The 15,744-nt window shown below is 31.7% G+C and overlaps 2 protein-coding genes across 2 annotated transcripts in view; one reads left to right on the forward strand and one right to left on the reverse strand.

Moving 5' to 3' along the window:
* The window catches only part of LOC125070761 (EF-hand domain-containing protein 1-like), a 69,583-nt gene extending 67,247 nt beyond the window's left edge, over nucleotides 1-2,336 (reverse strand). Inside the window, exons 1-2 of the mRNA XM_047680720.1 lie at nucleotides 2,319-2,336; nucleotides 90-285 (exon numbers count right to left, since the gene is read on the reverse strand). Coding sequence (XP_047536676.1) covers nucleotides 90-277 — 188 coding nt within the window. The 5' untranslated portion in view covers nucleotides 278-285; nucleotides 2,319-2,336. The remainder of the gene's footprint in view (nucleotides 1-89; nucleotides 286-2,318) is intronic.
* LOC125070771 (pseudouridine-metabolizing bifunctional protein C1861.05) overlaps nucleotides 1-15,744 on the forward strand; it is a 155,241-nt gene that overhangs the window by 18,530 nt on the left and 120,967 nt on the right. Inside the window, exons 2-3 of the mRNA XM_047680732.1 lie at nucleotides 10,431-10,690; nucleotides 11,951-12,173. Of these exons, the coding sequence (XP_047536688.1) occupies nucleotides 10,460-10,690; nucleotides 11,951-12,173 (454 nt within the window). The 5' untranslated portion in view covers nucleotides 10,431-10,459. The remainder of the gene's footprint in view (nucleotides 1-10,430; nucleotides 10,691-11,950; nucleotides 12,174-15,744) is intronic.

Genomic DNA, 15,744 nt, shown 5'->3' on the forward strand with positions numbered 1-15,744 from the left:
AGAAAACATACTAGCAGATTTTGATATATATTTCTGCGGGTGAAGGAACAATGCCGTGTATTAATTGAAATTTATTACTCGGTTCTTACTTGACAGAATCATCAGGTAAAGCGAATGCGTTGCTATCCACGTCAGTAGCTGTTCCACCTGGTCCTCGGATGAGCGTATCAGGAAACCTGTGACCTTGATAATACCGCAGTGAACTACGTATGTGGTGTTGAGTCTTCGTTGGATCAGAGAATACAAGGCCCGGGAGTTTCGGTAGACCCCAGGCCATTGTTACATCTATTTAAATAAACATGTATTGGTAAGAAATAGATTATAATCAATAAAGAGTAGACATTAAATAAAGCAACACTTTCCTTTTTGAAGAAATTTTATGTAACCACGCTGCTTCAAATGGGATGGAAGACATATACAATATGTTGCAGAAATTTATTTGTTAAATGTAGGTTTCCTGACGACGTTTACCCTCGTCGCCGAGCACCAAATGTGTAATAAACACAAATTAAGCAAATTAAATCTCCATGGAACTTGCTCAAATTTGCACCTGCATTGTTCGACTTAGAACCACATGTTCTATATATTAGAAGAGGAGGAGGAGGTACTGTTGCGTTATTTATTTGTAGCGTATTTAATAATTTAATTAATGCATTGAATAAGTTTGTTAAAACAACAAGACTGTTACGTTGTAAAGTTCCAGGGAAATCTATGCTTAGAGCAATGTTTGCCAAATTAGAACAACTTGGCAGTCTGATTTCTTCGAAGAGAAACTGCCTCTAAACATTACGATTATCTGCCAATTATAAGTCTCTCGATTTTTATTATAAGTCAAGAAAACCAAATTTATGTATGTAGCTTAACACAAAAATCTAATAATCGATTTTTTATAAAAGTTTGTGAGTTAAGGCTAAAAAAGTTTTCGTCTCGGGAGGGCAGCGATGGCCGCCATTTTGAATAACGCCTTTTAGCAAATACCTCATAATTGTCAGTAGTCAAGGCGAAAAAAAATACATAAATTCTTCTAGATATATTGTCGTAAAAATTCTCTTTAAGCCATAATTTGTCTAAGACAATGATTGCATTAGAAAACTAGAATATAATATTGGTTCGTATTCGTTCCGCATGCAACAGCGGACGTCCACTTAGAATTCAATCCTCTTATTCGTGTAATCCCCATAGCGTTTTAGTTTTATAAAATAAAATTACATTTTCTCTATAACTTACTCATACATGATATGTATATAACATTAAAATGAATAATTTTCAAATAAATACATAAGACAAAATCGCTATAAGAGTTTTCATAAATAAATGTCTGCATTATATATAGTCTTTAAACTCTTGATTACTTAACCATGTATCGAAATAAAGGAACGAAATATATATATATAGATATATATATATATATATATATATATATATATATACATATATATATGTCGGTAAATATTTTTAGGATCTCATGCAAGAATTTTTTTTGTTTATACGGTTTAGTTTTATTTATTATACGATCCTAGTTGCTTCACAGCGAAATAGGTTTACTTATTTTTCTTGATGTAATTGTTATTCAAAACAACATTATACATGTGAAAGAATATTGCCCAAAGATGATTGTATCAATATAAAAATAAGTAAAAAGGAAAGGAATTAATGTAGAGGGAAAAAAATATTATTACTTACCCTACCGCATTTCAAAGGATCTCCGCATAATAAGGGCTTGTTTAAATTAAGGAAAAGGAACAAAATAATACCTCGGCAGTTTATCTTTAATCTAATATTCGATATTTCATTGGATTAACGTTAATTGAGGATCGGAGATGATAAAAAGGTTCTTTATGTGAAGTCACTAGCTCGTTCGTAGTAAATTACATTATAACTCGTGTGATACTTAATCCTAAATGGTATTCACCCAGACATAAAACGAACTATAAATTAGAATAAAATTCTATTAACGTACTAAGTTTTATTAGCGAATTATACTTGAAAATTTAATGGATGATTGCGATACAGCAATAAGATTACTATGCTTCGAAAATCTCGCATAGTATACAACATATGACATTATATTTTCCTTAAATATCTTGGGAAGTTTGAAATAACTGATCGTAGTAAAATAAATTCAAATAATATATGAAATATATAGAGAAAATCTAATTGTAAAAATTCTTATAACACAGGTATGAACTTATAAATACTACTATTTTAACGAGATAAAAATTAGTCTAAAATATATTTATATTTTATACGTACGACGAAATAAAAAGTATTGCGGGGTATATTAAGATGTTACATAGTAACTTGATTAGATAACTCACCGAAAAATATGAAGAATAACAAAAATGTACTAGCGTATAAAATGTCTTCAAATGAAATAATAATATAATATGAGGCGCCGTTGTCAAGACAATGTGACAAGGATAAACCAATTCGTTGCTAATAACGACGCATCGAGTACAAACGCTTTGGTTACTAATCGTCCCTCACAAAACATTCCCACAAAAATCCCGTAATATTCTACTAATATTATACATTCGAAAGGCAGTTTGTTACGCATTCACAACTTAATTATTTAATTGTGTGTAAATAAATGTATATAAAACAAAGAAATAAAAAAATATAAATGATAATCGACCAGACGGACACTGATTATCTAAGTTTTAGTTATATATCAACAAAATATTATGAAATTTATCAAGAATGTAACTGACAGTTACAAACATGTTACCACCATGACAATCCAAGATGGATGCCCCTTTCTTTTACGACCTCTCAAAGGTGACGTCACTTCCTTGACACGTCATTCAAATTCGTTCTACAATATATATTATTTCATATTATTATTATATTGTATAACATTAAAAAAAACAGTCAGTGTGAGCCACGTCTTTCAAGAAGAACGACAAGCTCCAACTCCAGCGAAGATCTGCTGATGTTTAGTAAATAAGAGAAACTGTAAAACGCCACGCCTATTTTCAATCAAAAAGTGAAAATAGCCCGGGCAACTGTGAGCCCGTCGATGTAATATAATTTAAAAAAAAAAAACAAAGCGATCAAATTTTGCTAGTAATATGCCATAGAAATGTACCTAAACTAACACCTGCAGCACCCCACCGACTCTGACCATATAAACTTCTTAGTAAGAGATATAGAGACTTAAAATTCGAACGATATGTTCGTTTCTAAAAGTGGAGAAGCATTAAGGGAGATTTTAAAGTTTTGTTTTTTTTTTTTTATTGCCGTGTCATATCAAAACAGTCATTAATTTTGTCATCCTTATAAAAACGAGCGAATAATTTATTATAAAGGTTTAAATTGCCTAAGACGACTACGACGTTTCACGTGTGTAATTTCTTATGATAATATAAAAAATGCTCTATCAAGATTTTTCAATCAACTAGAGATCACAGTTTCATTAAATTTTTTATAAAAGTATGTAGTTCTTCTGCTTAACTCAATTCCGCGTCAAATTGTTTTAAGCGTAAACCTAATTAATTCTAAATGAAAAAATAATACGAAATAATTGTGTCGCATGCTTGTCATAGTCTGTGTAAATTGTGGTATCAAACTCATCCGAACAACACTGAGTTTCGTGTGTTTGAATTTTGTTAAAAAATCATATTAATTTGACGCTGAAGATAAACGTCGTAAGAAATCGTACATGTTTTTTGTATCGATGGTAATGGTCACCGATTGGCACTATAAAAATAATAATCATTTCTTATACCGCCAATGCGCCACTAACCTTGGAGGCTAAGATTCTATTGTGGCTGTAGTTGGACTGGCTCACTCACCTTTCAAACAGGAACATAACAATACTCAATATTGCAGTTTGGCAATAGAATATCTGATGATTGGATTTCACAAAGTCCTACCTCCAGGAAAAAGAATTGCCACATGGGCATCCTCCAATTCGCATTCGATCAACAAAGAATAATCTCCAAAATCATCATCACAGAGACAATCATCTTCAAGTAGAACGGAGCGACATTTAAAGATTTATTTATATCTTTACACTTTTATTTCGTTAAACATAATTGCTATACAATTAGTAACTTTAATTTGTCATTGCAAATGGTAAATTACGACAATCATAAAGGTGCTGGCGATCGTGCCGTCTTATAAAATCGTTTGATTTAAAACTAAACTCTTATAGGATCTCTCTAGTATCTATCTATTCATATTCGAAATATATATTACAAAAGGTTAACAAATATTACTATGAATATGAAAATAATGAAATTTAAGAACCTTTACCTTAAAATATTAGCAAGCGAACTTGTATATGTCACCGTAAAATTGTAAATACCGTTAGATTATAATCTATTTCGCGAGATTGTGAACTGTCGACAGATTATGAACCGTAACATATTGCTTACAATTTAACGCAAAATTTTCGGTAGATTATAATCTATCGAAGTGCGAAATTTCAGTTAAATTATAAAAACTAACTTAACCCAATCAAAATATCATAAACTATCGAAATTTTTGACGTTTTATTTTGAGTTAAATCACCGTTCACAATATTTTGGCAGTTAACAATCTCACGAGATAGATTACAATCTAATGGTATTTACAATTCTTCGGTTATAAACATATATATAATCTTAATTTTATGTATCCAAATTATATTTTTTATAACCAAATTATATAAATACAAACAAAATAAATTAGATGCTAGCACAATAAAAGCAACAAATATTTATTATTATAATAATATATTTACATTAGTAGCAAAAAACCCGACAGACGTCCTGCCTGTGTTCGTTCTTCACGATTGGTTGAAAGATAAAAAAAGCTTATATACTGAAGTACCATCTAGTAACGAGTTACAACAGCGCGAATAGTATATAAACCTTGTCCATTATAAAAATTAATGTATGTAGATGCAAACTCTCATGGTGATCGATCAAACAGAGCTGAAGATTATTTATGTCAAACGGTTGAACGTCCAGTTTTATATAGATGTTTTTACATTATTGTGACAATAAACAATACCTAAACATAAACAACATTATGTTCTTTAAAAATCTCTTTAAATGAAAATGTATATAATGTGAAATTGCTCAGTAACGTAGATAAATACCAACAAAGAGAAATGCCGACAGGATGACGGGGCTAAAAAGGTTCGAGAGTCAGCTATATTGTAACGGTTGATTATTTTTAAAAGATTATAAACGCTAAATTGAATATACTAAAGTTTTTCATAAATTTCACGTGTTCGCCAATTGCCAAGGTCTTTATTTCATTAACTCATATTGGCATATATTATTAGTGACCCGGGAATAGAATTATGAGATTTCTATTTTTTTTTATATATATAAAAAGACGGGTTCTTGTAAAACGTTTTCCTATTCACCCACGCTTTAGAGCCTCAATATCTTCATCGTTATAAGATTTTTAATTTAACATATTTTTTTTTTATTACTACAAGTAGGTATTTAAAACGGGATATTTATCACGAGACTCGTGAACAAGGCTGTCGAAGTAGGAAATATCGAGTTCCACAAAGAAAAATAAAAAACATGTTAAATATCCCGGTACAAATACTTGTAGTAATCCATATCGTTATTGATCACTACCACTAAACGATTTACAGGTTAATACAATGTTTTCGTTTTTTCACCTAATCCATACCTTTTGTTCGTGATTAACGTTAACTTGCCTTGAACTTGAATAATTGCAATGCAATTAAGTATAATCCTAAAAATTACAAATACTTGCAGCCATATTTTTTAAAAGTCAATGCAGTAGGTATAATTATATACATTAAAAATTAGTTGTCGCCCGCGGCTTCGCTCGCGTTTAAGGGGCTGGTCATGTTTGACGTAATAAAAATATGTATGCCTATGTCTTTCCTTGGAGTTCAAGTTTGCTTCATACCAAATTTTGTCCAATTCGGTTCATTGGTTTGGCAGGGAAAGAGCGACAGACAGACAAACAGAGTTACTTTCACATTTATAATATAAGTATTTAGATTATATTTTTAATTATTGCATTTCGATCAAACAGACATACGTAGATATAACGCATTCGGATTAGAATATATGGTCCTCCAATTAATCTTGACAAGCTGCAGGCTATTAAATAGGGCTTTGTGAACAAGAAAGAAAAAAAAATTTTTTGTTCTATATATTACCAGGTCCGCTTTGCACGGGAGCGATTAATTAACAAGGAAAATGTTATGATATAAATATAATATGTCCAGGAATAACTAGAGCCGAGATGGCCCAGTGGTTAGAACGCGTGCATCTTAACCGATGATTTCGGGTTCAAAACCAGGCAGGCACCACTGAAATTTGAACGGAACGGCACGGTGAAGGAAAACATCGTGAGGAAACCTGCATGTGTCTAATTTCAACGAAATTTAGCCACATGTGTATTCCGCCAACCCGCATTGGAGCAGCGTGGTGGAATATGCTCCAAACCTTCTCCTCAAAGGGAGAGGAGGCCTTTATCCCAGCAGTGGGACACTTACGGGCTGCTAATGCAGGAATAACGTAGCTTTCTGTCAGAGCAAACAATTTAGAATTGTTACCGCTTATGGATTGGTTTCGGAGATTGTATGTAGGGGATATACAAACAAACAAATTTTGCCTCTTTAAAATGTTAGTATGAAAACGCTTTTACGCGTTTCCCCCACGTGAAGTGGCCTAAAACTGACCGGAATACCCACTAGAAAACCAGCAGTACCCACTCCGTCCCTTCAGGGGGACATCACGGGAACGCTTGCGAATGCTACTGTGACGCCCCAAGGCAGTTGTTTTGTCTACCTTGACTTATCCGAAGATTCACTTATTCCACCAATATAACGCTATATAAGTACTAGTATTCAGTGCGATTTAACCCGCGGTAAAGGTACTGCTCCTCTACTGTAAGACGTCTCTCTCTATAAATAGTTTAATAAAATTACAGTCTATTTTTATTTATGTTTTATATTTAATCCTGTAATAATTGTATTCAAGCAAACGAAATGTAAACATTCATAATCTTATTGATTTGAACCACGTTACTTAATATTATTCCTTACATGGGATACCCGTCAAATTAATAAGAAATGAACATATGTAAACGTACAGCCTATTTCTTCTGTATAATTCCATTTTAATCCACTCGCTCCGTGCAATTTAAAAGAGCGTTTCCAATATCTGAGGTCAGTGGTGATCGCCCGAGATCGAGTCGATATCTAAAACTTGCTCTGGTCGTTCCTCACGTACCTACTTTAGGTTATTTGACGTAGAAGCTATAAAACTGAGGAATGACATTACACGTTTTAGACCGACAGTCTTATTCTATAAAACTCGCTTCTTATCATTCTGGTGAAATTTTAAATTTGATTTATGATGATAGGCTATATTTGTATATCCTTTAAATGTTATAAGTTTTAATGGCGATTATGAATATCTGGCATCTCACGATCCTGTTCTGCGATGAGTTTCAAGTTTTTTTCTTACAGAATAACTCTCTATTTTTATATTGATTTTATTTATTTTACAAATATATTATATTTATCACTATATCATAACCGAATGTATTCAATTATATGTAATAAATAAATGTATTTTATATATTATTCTGCTGAGTGGGGAGTTTGTTGCCTATTATTTTTGGTAGAATCTACTAAACAAACCAAAATAATGATGGTAGATTCAAATTTATTTAATCTATTAAAATGAATATTCAGCCCACAGACAATGGCGTTGTCAGAAGTATTGACCATTCCTTATATCGATAATACGCCACCAACCTTAGGAACTAAGATGTTATGACCCTTGTGCCTGTAGTTACACTGGCTTATTCACCCTCAAACCGGATTACAACAATACTGAGTACCGCTGTTTGGCGGTATAATATCTGATGTTCTGTTAGTCCGTCTACCCAGACGGACTAACAGAACATTTTGTGTTTATAGATTTTCTATTTATATATTTTTTTGTTTGTCTTCGACAACAAACACAATCATTTTTTTTCTCTATAATAATATACTTTACGTCATACTAAGTTGAAATATGTTTGGTTTTACCGATTATTAAACAAACTCTACTAATTTATCTGTTATTATTAGTATTACATACTATTATTGCCTATGAAACTAAAAAGGAAACTGCATATTGTACGAAAACGTTCGGTTAATTTTGCATTATACCACACAATCTGGAAATGTTGGCTTCGTCAACAGAGTTTCCAATGTAGAGATCTAACATTATACCCAATTATCTGCCAATGGCGGATCAAAATTATTTATCAATAGCCAATATTGACCAATCGAAGATAAAAAATACGCCAATATTGACGACTAATTGAATTATTTTATAATTAAAGAATACTAATAAGTATTAAGAGTAAATTTAACAAAAAACGAAAGAGCTTCGTATAGAAAAAAATATTTTTCCTTTATCAAAAATTTATTTTAGTTTATTATATTTCTTTATATTTGAATTATTTACCTTAAGCGCCTTAATTATATACAAAATAAAATTATATATTACATTTATTATTTTAATTAAGAAATAGTCGATTCTGATGAATTATAAAGAAATGTATTCCAAATCAAAAAATTCGTTACAATTTTATTGTTTTCGAATTCACAACACTGTCCTTCTCGGTCCTTGCAATCCGAGATTATAAAAAAACTAGCTTCATAAACATAAAAATGCTCCTTCATTGGAAAATATAATCGATTAAAACGCTTTAATTCTGTCAAGTCACTAAGCCACAACCGTTCCAATTCAGGCACTAAGTAATATCATTTTATGTATTTATACTTTAAGCAAGAATTATTAGGTAGAATTAAAAACAGTATTTGTAATAAAAGTTTTAAAATACAATTTAATTGTCATTTGCGGTATTTAAAATTTTTGATTGTTTCGGAAAACAACATGCGTGAAAAGAAATTAATCAAACGTCACCGTGTTTTTCCAGAACAATCGCAATCAAAAACCTTTATGTCCTATATGCATACGTATATAGGTATATGATTATATTAATTGGTTAATTAGCTTAACCTTATTAGTCTATTGGTTAGCTCATGAGGCTGCAAATCTACTACTGAATTTCTCGCCGGTTCTTCTCAGTATAATCTACATTTCGAACCGGTGGTGGCTTCACTTAATATAGTTTGTAAAATTATGAGTCAAAAGTGCGTGTAAAAGCCTTCTTTAATAAAATATATTTTGATTTTTTTTTACCTTGAAGCACTGGGTTGTGCCAATAAAATGTCATTGGATTTTTCTGTCAAGATATTATTACTGGCCTGAAGTTTGACAGTTGGAAGTATTAACTGTCACTCGCAAATCACCTGAAATAGTTGGTCCTCTACCTGAACTTTCTTAGGTCGTGTTAGATTACCAACCTATCAAATGATGAGAGTAATTGGATAAAATTTGTACCTTTTAAGCTAGCTATTCTCCGTATTGAAAAAGCCGTGTTCGAAATCGGCCAGTATGATATCAAAAAATGTTATAAAAATTGATGTTAATTTATTGCATAGATAAAAAATACATCACGAGGATATATTTGAACGCGCATCCTAATTTGTAAATCTGACCTAATTTATTAGATTCTGGCTCAATGTCAGCATAAATTAATTTAAAGCCAGTCTAACCTAATTCCCTGGCTACCCAAAACCCTAGACCGTCTAGATCTCCATGTTTTTGCGAAGTTGGTTATGTAAATTTTATCTTTATTAAAGCAGATATATGTTTAAGTTGTTACTCCCTTTTATTTCAAGATTAGTAAATTATCAAAATAATCTCAAGCCATATTCATAATGATCTTATATTTTCAATAATCACAGAAATATTTATAATAATGTAACACATTCGAGAGTGCCCTTTTTTGTGCCCAAATGTTTATGTAATAAGTGAAGTTGTTAATTTATTAGGAGTCAGGGAATGTATTTGTCGCCTCTGTTGGATCTTAATTAAGAAATGTTTAATAAGACGATAGTGTCGAAATAATAATAATTAGGACTCTTAATTTTAAAATTATATATATGACAAAGTAAAACTTTTTTGTCTGAAGCTAATAGTTTTGAAATGCTTAAGTAAAGTAAAAATTTATCAATGTTCCACTGCTGGGCTATTGCCTGTTGCCCGTTGAGAAGAAAGTTTCGGACCATCATCCACACTGTTCCGATAAGATTCGTAAATACACATGTGACAGATTTTTGTCCGACATCAGCAGGCTTCCCCACGATGTTTCTATTGACATCAAGTTTCCTTAATGCCGCCGAGATAGATCAATTTTACATATTTATTTAATTTATCTTAAATAACAACGTTATGGGTGAAATCAATTCATCTATAAATATAAAATACAAAAACCAAAGCTTTTCACCCTTCAGTGATAAAATATTTTTTTGGAAATATAAAGTGTATTTTCTTCTTTGTTCGACAAAACCCACGTTAACACAATACTTTGTTCCGCAGCGACGATTTGTCTTGTTTGAAGTATCAAGATGGCATGTCTATTGAGAGTTACCTCGAGAGCGCAGATGGCTAGATCTCTTTGCCACTCGAGACACCACTCCACCTACTCGTATCCCTTTGTGTATTCGAATGAAGTGCGCGACGCGAAAGCGGACAGGAAGCCGATAGTGGCTTTAGAATCAACTATCATCACTCACGGAATGCCTTATCCTAAGAATTTGGAGACAGCTCTTGAAGTTGAGGATATTATCAGACGCCAAGTAAGTAATACAAACTTTTTAAATATTTCTTTCTCTAAAATAAAATTATTATTTTTAATTTTCATTATATTAGCAATGTACAAATAAAATAAAATAATTACATATTTAAACAAGATAAAAAATTATATGCTTGATTAATATTTATTCATACAATAATCTTTAGAATATCGTTACAAGGAATTATATCGCGAATTTTAAATCTTCTAACCAAAGCATTTCTTTTGAAACGTAACATTTGCATAGTATTGAAACTCGTTTTGCCGCTACAGCTTGTAAAGCACGTTCGGCGTCTCTGAAACAGGCGCCCTATTTATTTCTTTTCAAGAACCAAGAATTGCTTTGAATGTGTACACCATGTGTGTAACGAACTGCATTGCCTATACTGAATTTGTTTTTGAGTTGAATATATTTAAAAAGAACTATAAATGATAATACTACTGACTTGTTTAATTTTTATGTCATATTTTAATCTATGCATGACACAACACATATTTATAGCAATATTAACTAAAAAATATTTCATTGTATAAAATAAATTCTTAAAATGAGGCTATATGATCTGATGATAATACCTTTGCCTGTCCAAAAGAACAGAATTAAAAAAAACTAAAATATGTTTTTATTATTATTCCGAAAGGAGTTAATTCCTTATGAGTATTAACATCATAATAAAGGTTGTGATCTTTAAAGATAAATCCTTTAAGCCGTGTGCGTCACGTCATAAGTGTAACGAAGTATACTAAATTTAGAGACAGCGTTGGTCGTTTGTGAGCTGCAGTGCCCTTAATTGAGTGAAAGCGGCTTTCGTCTAGCTAATCCGCTGCTGAACGTCACGCAACACTTCATATCCAATTGTCACTCAATCAAGCGAGTGATCATATCAATTCAATCTTCTTAAGGAAACAAATATCTCTCATGTATCCGTATCTCTGAAGATTATAATCATCAAAAAATCTAATCAAGTTTATAATGAAACCTTAAAAAAGTATAAAATACTCCTAACATCGTCAATGCCATACCATCTACATCTGAGATTGTTAATCTAGTGTAAAATTCTACTTCTAATATTACGTCCTGTGTGATTGCAATTACACTGGTTCTCTGACAACCACCGAAATACAACATTTCCAAGTATTGCTTATTGGCGGTAGAATAATTGGTAAAAGACCGCCGTGCATAAAACCCAACCACCATTATCATTAAAGCAATCTCTTTTAGTATAAATAAACACAACTTAAAATGTCATATATATTATTTTAGGGAGCAACACCCGCCACTATTGCAATTCTCCAGGGTCAACTGACGATAGGCTTAACACAAGAACAGCTTCAATACCTAGCCAAAGCAAAGGGTGTTATCAAAGCATCTAGACGAGACCTGGCACCCGTGATGGCATCTCGACAAGATGGTGCCACTACGGTCGCTGGAACAATAATCGCAGCTGAATTAGCGGACATACCCATATTTGTTACTGGCGGTATAGGTAAGTGAAGAACATTAGAAAATAATATCCAAAAAAACCTTGCATTTGCCTTTTCTTTTTTATTATTATATTAAATTAAATTTATTCACAACCAAGATGTCACTAGAACGAGTGAATATTAATCGAAGATTGAGAATTCAAACCCCTGACCACTCGTGGGTGAAGACATCGTGAGGATTCCTACATGTGTTTAGTTTACAAGCGGGATGACATTTTACCATATGTATATTCAAATAGGCTGCAAACCTTCTCCTCATGATGAGTGGAAGTCTTAGCCTAGGAGTGAATAATTTAAGGAAATGATGTTGGTAGTAAAAAATAGATAACGTTCAATATGTCCATCTTTATATTATAAAGTTGGAGAATTTTTTTGATTAAGAGGCCTAATATAGAAACCATATGATATTTTTTTATTTACGCCCAAATTGCCGTTTATTGATAAAGGCTATATAATTTCACGCTACGTTCAACGCGGATGAAACCGCAAGCCACATCTACTATGATATAACTGAGTTGAATGTCAACAAAGCTTTATAACGTTGTTTTCGTTTAAGGGAAAATCGGTCATTTATTATAGAAGTATGTGATGGAACGAGTGCCAAAATATTGTGTATTAAAATCCTTCTAAAGAAATATATATTGAAAGACATATCATTTCTTTAACTAGTTAAACGTCTAAATTTAGAAAAATAAATGATCGAACAGTCGAATGATGGATGATGTACAAGAATTATCTGTTTTTGGAGAGATCTCATGTTAATGTTAGTTTAGTACTGTAACTGCTTCTTTGTTCTTAATGTCTTTTTATAATGTTGCAATTCTTGAGGTTCTGGGTTCAAGTCCAGTCAGCTTATAAAAGTTATTAGATTAACTGTTAATAAGTCCTCATTAGTAGCCCGGTATTTGATAGAGTTTACTCTCCAGTGCTGGGGAAAACACGTAACTCCGTAGATTTTGCCCTTTTTCGGATTATTTACTGTTCCATCAGATTACCAGAGTGAGGTAACAAACACGGCGTACGCACTCACTTATGCGCCATAATATAATTTCAACGTCTTGTTTCAATTTTATAATGTTTCAATACACTGTTTAAATTCTCTGTAATTTTTAAAACACAGAAATTGAATGAAATAAATATATATTTTTTTATAATTAATGTCTTAATATAAATAGTTAAGAGATATTTCTAACATATTAGACATATCGTAATTTGTAACAGAATATTCGGCTTTGATATCGCGTGTTATAATACGTACGTAATGTAATAAATTTGTTTGTAAACTTAGATTGGCCTGAGTTGAAATTAACGAAAAGCGCACAATAAAATGGTTAATAAAAATATAAAAAAACATATTTTTTTCTATGGAAGAATAAAAATGTGAACAGATGACAGTTTTACCACAGTATACTTATGTAGTCGCATGACTGAATTATCACACCAATTAGGTTGCAAGTATCACATTCAATTAAAGCGATCGCGCGGTAAATTGGTGATGTATTTAATAACAAATTCCACTAGAAATTGATGATTTCAGGCCACGACTCTCTCTCGCTGCAAACATCAAAATTTGTACCGCACAAATCTTAAATCGTTCCGTTAAATGATTTCCAGTGGAAGCAACATTTGGAATATTTGAAACGAAATTCGCATTTCAGATCGTTGGAACACTATTTAGAATTTAGTGCGATTGAAATAATAATTCAATTGAATTTATACATTATTTATATTAAATATAACAACATACATATTTATCTTATTAAAATATTAAATAAGTTGTAAAATTTAATTTTGCTTTGGATAAAACTGTTTAAACTTATTGAAAATAAACATGATCCAGATATTAATACGCTTGCGCTTTCTTGCAATTATTTCATTGAGGATGAGCAAGAAATTTATATTCAAATACGTTTAGCATTAGCCAATAGTACTAACGCTAAAACGCCCCTAAATATCACACTAATAAGAAAGATCACTTCTGTTAAAAAGTCTCATTTTTAAATGTGAAATGCGGTTTGGTGAACGCATATAAAGATATTTCTTCCAAAACATGAAGATTTCTTCAAAATGTTTTCTTGGGCAAGAATGTTAATAGATACACACAGCACAGGAATTAAGTAAGTTCTCACATTGAGTTCCGTTTGTTAAGGGTTTTTGTTATGATATAGATAGGCGGACGAGCAAATGGGCCACCTGATGGTAAGTGGTCACCACCGCCCATAGACAATGGCAATGTAAGAATTATTAATCATTCCTAACATCATCAATGCGCCACCAATCTTGAGAACTAAAATGTTATGGCCCTTGTAACTGTAGTCACACTGGCTTCAACCAACTAACCTTTCAAACCGGAACACAACAATACTAAGTACTGCTGTTTGACGGTAGAATATCTGATGAGTGAGTGGTACCTACCCAGGCGGTCTTGCACAAAGCCCTACCACCTCTAACTTATTCTGACAGAATTGGGGATAAACCATTCATCAATATATTTACAACCGTATTGCAATTACCCGAATTGAGTAGATGCGAGCAACATAACATTTTCCATGGTATCCGGTGCAAAAAAAAATAGTTTAGAGTTTCCTTATAGAGAATTTACAATATCTACGGATTTTTTTCATCGAGAAACTTAACTTTATCATAAACGCATATTATAGCATCTTATTAAATTATTCATTGACAGGGCTTATAATAAAATTATTCAAGACAGCTACTTCTATACAAGTAGGTCTAATAATATTTCATATTCATAGATATGCATCAGCTCGCTTAAAATGGAAATCTTTTTGTAGTGAATTAATGTTCATCTAATTACGTGCTTTGAAATTCATAAATCTTTCCTTGTTATTACAGGATTATAATAACAAGTACTCCGTTGGACAAATAAGAGTCTTGCCTGTGACCGCAAAATTTATTATATTTAATTTAATCATTGAAAATGTATGTAAAATTGATTCATTATGATACTAATTTATATAATTATCTTTGTCAAGGAAAAATAATCTTACTTCCATCTATTTAAATTTAACTATATTATGTTGTTTTATTTCTACCATTAGTATTCAGTAATATTCTTATTCCAGAATATAAGTAGTTTCTTATATAAAACACTGTTTGATTCGCCACTGAGACTGTTCACTTGACCTAAAATTTTCTATTTTATATTTAAGATAAAATCCATCCAATAGAGTTAGCGTAATAAGTTCCAAGGTATAATATAAAAAAACGCAATTTCACTACTAACGGTAATAATATACATAATATTAATTATAATTAAGAGAGATAATGTCTTATAAGATAGATATATCCAACGTACATCGCTCATTATATATCTGTTGCTCTTTCACAACTAAACCACAGAATTAGATGAAATTTGTTAAGAAGAAAGCTTGAACGTCAAGAAGAAACTTATTTATGCCTAACACCTAACGACTAACTCCTACAACGCGAATGAATCCGCGGGTGTCTCATATACACGCAACTGGTATCTCATAAATAAAATTTACGAGTGTGAAATATGAAAAATACTTCTCTTTGTTCCATTTCAAAGATTCTCTTATGTGAAGTGCC

The sequence above is a fragment of the Vanessa atalanta genome, chromosome 2, assembly GCF_905147765.1.
Source record: "Vanessa atalanta chromosome 2, ilVanAtal1.2, whole genome shotgun sequence".
NCBI classification, from domain to species: Eukaryota; Metazoa; Arthropoda; class Insecta; order Lepidoptera; family Nymphalidae; genus Vanessa; species Vanessa atalanta.